The sequence below is a fragment of the Benincasa hispida genome, unplaced genomic scaffold (assembly GCF_027475165.1).
Source record: "Benincasa hispida cultivar pf3 unplaced genomic scaffold, pf3_genome.v1.1 HicScf1858, whole genome shotgun sequence".
Lineage (NCBI taxonomy): Eukaryota > Viridiplantae > Streptophyta > Magnoliopsida > Cucurbitales > Cucurbitaceae > Benincasa > Benincasa hispida.
The window spans coordinates 58,654-60,962 of NW_028326251.1; the positions used below are offsets into that span (position 1 = coordinate 58,654).

The following is a 2,309-nucleotide window of genomic DNA, read 5'->3' on the forward strand; positions in this document are numbered from 1 at the left end:
ATGAATTATATTTGGATCAATTATGCGTTAAAAACACACACACACCCCACCTCTACGTTATGGATGAAAAGAATCCATAGAATAAAGATAAGCTTAGTTTACTTTACTTTAAAATTTCCTATAAAAATACAAAAAAGTACATTGATTAATTTAGAAATGAAAAATGTCCCTTTCCAGTATTTGACCACTTCCCATTTCTGTATAAACAAGTGCCGGCCAATCTCCAAAGTAACCTTTTCTAAACCAAACTCATTGTCAATTGGTGGGTCACTCTTTTGCTTTGGACAATTCAATAATTTCCCTCTCTCCCTACCAATTTTTTTTATTTTTTTTTATTTTTTTAAAAAAAAGAAAAGAAAGTTTTATCCAAATGCCTACTTTCTATTTACTAGAGTGATATATATTTAAATTTACTTTTTTTTCATCAATTTAAAATTTAAAATTTAAACAAGATATTTTTTTCTCTTAAATATAATTTAAGAGAGAACGAATAGAAAGATAATTAAGGGGAAAAAATCCTACTCATATTGTGGCTTTAAAAGTAAACAAAAAAAAAAAGAAAAAAAAAGAAGAAAGATATTAGAAAGAAGAAAATATAAAAAGGGGAAATGGGAGATGGACGGGAGGATGGAACAGATATGATAATGATCACGTGGTGTTCACGTGGAGAATTCTTATCCTTTTACATACATATGGGAAGAGTAACCAACTTCCACATATTTATTTGGCCACGTGTCTCATTATAGACCACTTGATTTCTTCCATTTCAATGTCCATCAAACTTGGCAGAAGGGTATCTCTAATACGACCACCACACCGAACCCCTCCCCGCACCCCCAAAAAAAACAAAAAAAAGGAAAAGAAAAGAAAATTTAATTTCGTTTATAAAATTAAATCCTTGTAATGGCGGTGGGTCCAGTCACCGAGAAAGAGCACGGCGGAGTTTCCGAACGAGTAGCTGAGGGGCACTGAGATGGGGTAGGTGGCCTTCGGTGTCGAGCATCTCCACCGTGTTCCGGCCGCCGAGGTGGTCTCGGAGGTAGATAGCGACGGAGGTCGGAACAGAGACGTCTTGGGCGGTTTGAATTATGCAACAGGGTACTTTGACGAGACCGAGGACTCCCCGGAGATCGCTGCTGAAGATAACCTTAGAGACGAAGAGGGAAATGTCGGGTCTCATATTGAAGAGAGTCCGGCTGAATTCCTGTACGGCAGCGGGAACATCAGCACCGACGGCGAGAGGAGCAAAGCCGTTCACCCAAGCTTGGTAATTAGCCCTCATTGCAGCGAAGACTCTGTCAATCTCGCTCTGTTCGAACCCACCGTGGTAGTCGCCATCGTTGAGGAACCTGAAAGTAATGAGAAGAATTTTTTAAAAGAATAGGGGAAAAAACAGAGTAGTAGAGAAAACAGAGTGTGGAAGTGGAAAGGACCTTGGGGAGGCGCCGATCAAGATGAGTTTAGAGAAGAGTTCGGGGCGGCGGATGGAGGCGAGGATGCCGACCATAGCGGAGACTGAGTGGCCGACGAAGGCGCAGCGGTGGACATGGAGGGAGTCGAGAATGGAGATGAGGTCGTCGACGAAGGCGTCGAGAGTGGTGTAACGGGAGAAATCGAAGAAGTCAGGGTTGACACTGCCGGCACAGACAAGGTCGTAGAGGATGACACGGTAGTAAGGAGTGAAAGAAGGGTAAACGAGTTGCCAAGCGGACTGGTCGGTGCCGAAGCCATGGGCTAAGACCAGGCAGCGGTCGCCGGTGCCGAGGACACGGACATTAAGGGCTTCAAGAAGAGCGTTGTTAGCCATTGAAATGATGAGTTTTAGGAATCCCGGCGGCAGAAAATAGAAACAGAGGGTTAAGTTTTGAGGGTTTGGGTATGGAGCTGTGGTGGGGCTTCAACTTCAACTTCAACTTCAACTTCAACTTCACGCCTTTTCTTTCTTTCTTTTTTCTTTCGTCTCTACTCCCTTTTTATAGGAGGTTTCAAATATCTCTTTATTTTTTATTTTCTTTTATTTTTTCCCTTTAATTTCCTTTTTTTTTTTCCTTCCAATTAAAATAGTTTTCCTTTTCATGTTTTTTAAACTAGAAAAATGAGTCCACAAATGTGTTGACAAATACTGATTATATCTATCATTGTCCAGTACATTTTCTTATATTTAAAAATATTTAAAATAATTTTTTATTTAAAACAATTATTTTTTTTAAGATGAAAAATCAAATTCTAATTTTTTTTCCTGGAAAGGGAGGCAGGCCATTCAATTTGAAAGTTCAATAAAAAAAAAATTATATTTTTGGTCGATCTTA

The 2,309-nt window shown here is 39.5% G+C and overlaps 1 protein-coding gene across 1 annotated transcript; it reads right to left on the bottom strand.

Annotated features, from left to right (window-relative positions):
* Positions 1-639: 639 nt before the first annotated feature.
* Positions 640-1,964, bottom strand: LOC120076696 (strigolactone esterase D14). The gene is made up of 2 exons (XM_039030595.2): positions 1,434-1,964; positions 640-1,349 (listed from the first exon to the last, which is right to left on the bottom strand). The coding sequence occupies exons 1-2, from the start codon at positions 1,805-1,807 to the stop codon at positions 920-922; spliced, it is 804 nt and encodes a 267-aa protein (XP_038886523.1). The 5' UTR covers positions 1,808-1,964; the 3' UTR covers positions 640-919.
* Between the last annotated feature and the right edge of the window lie 345 nt (positions 1,965-2,309).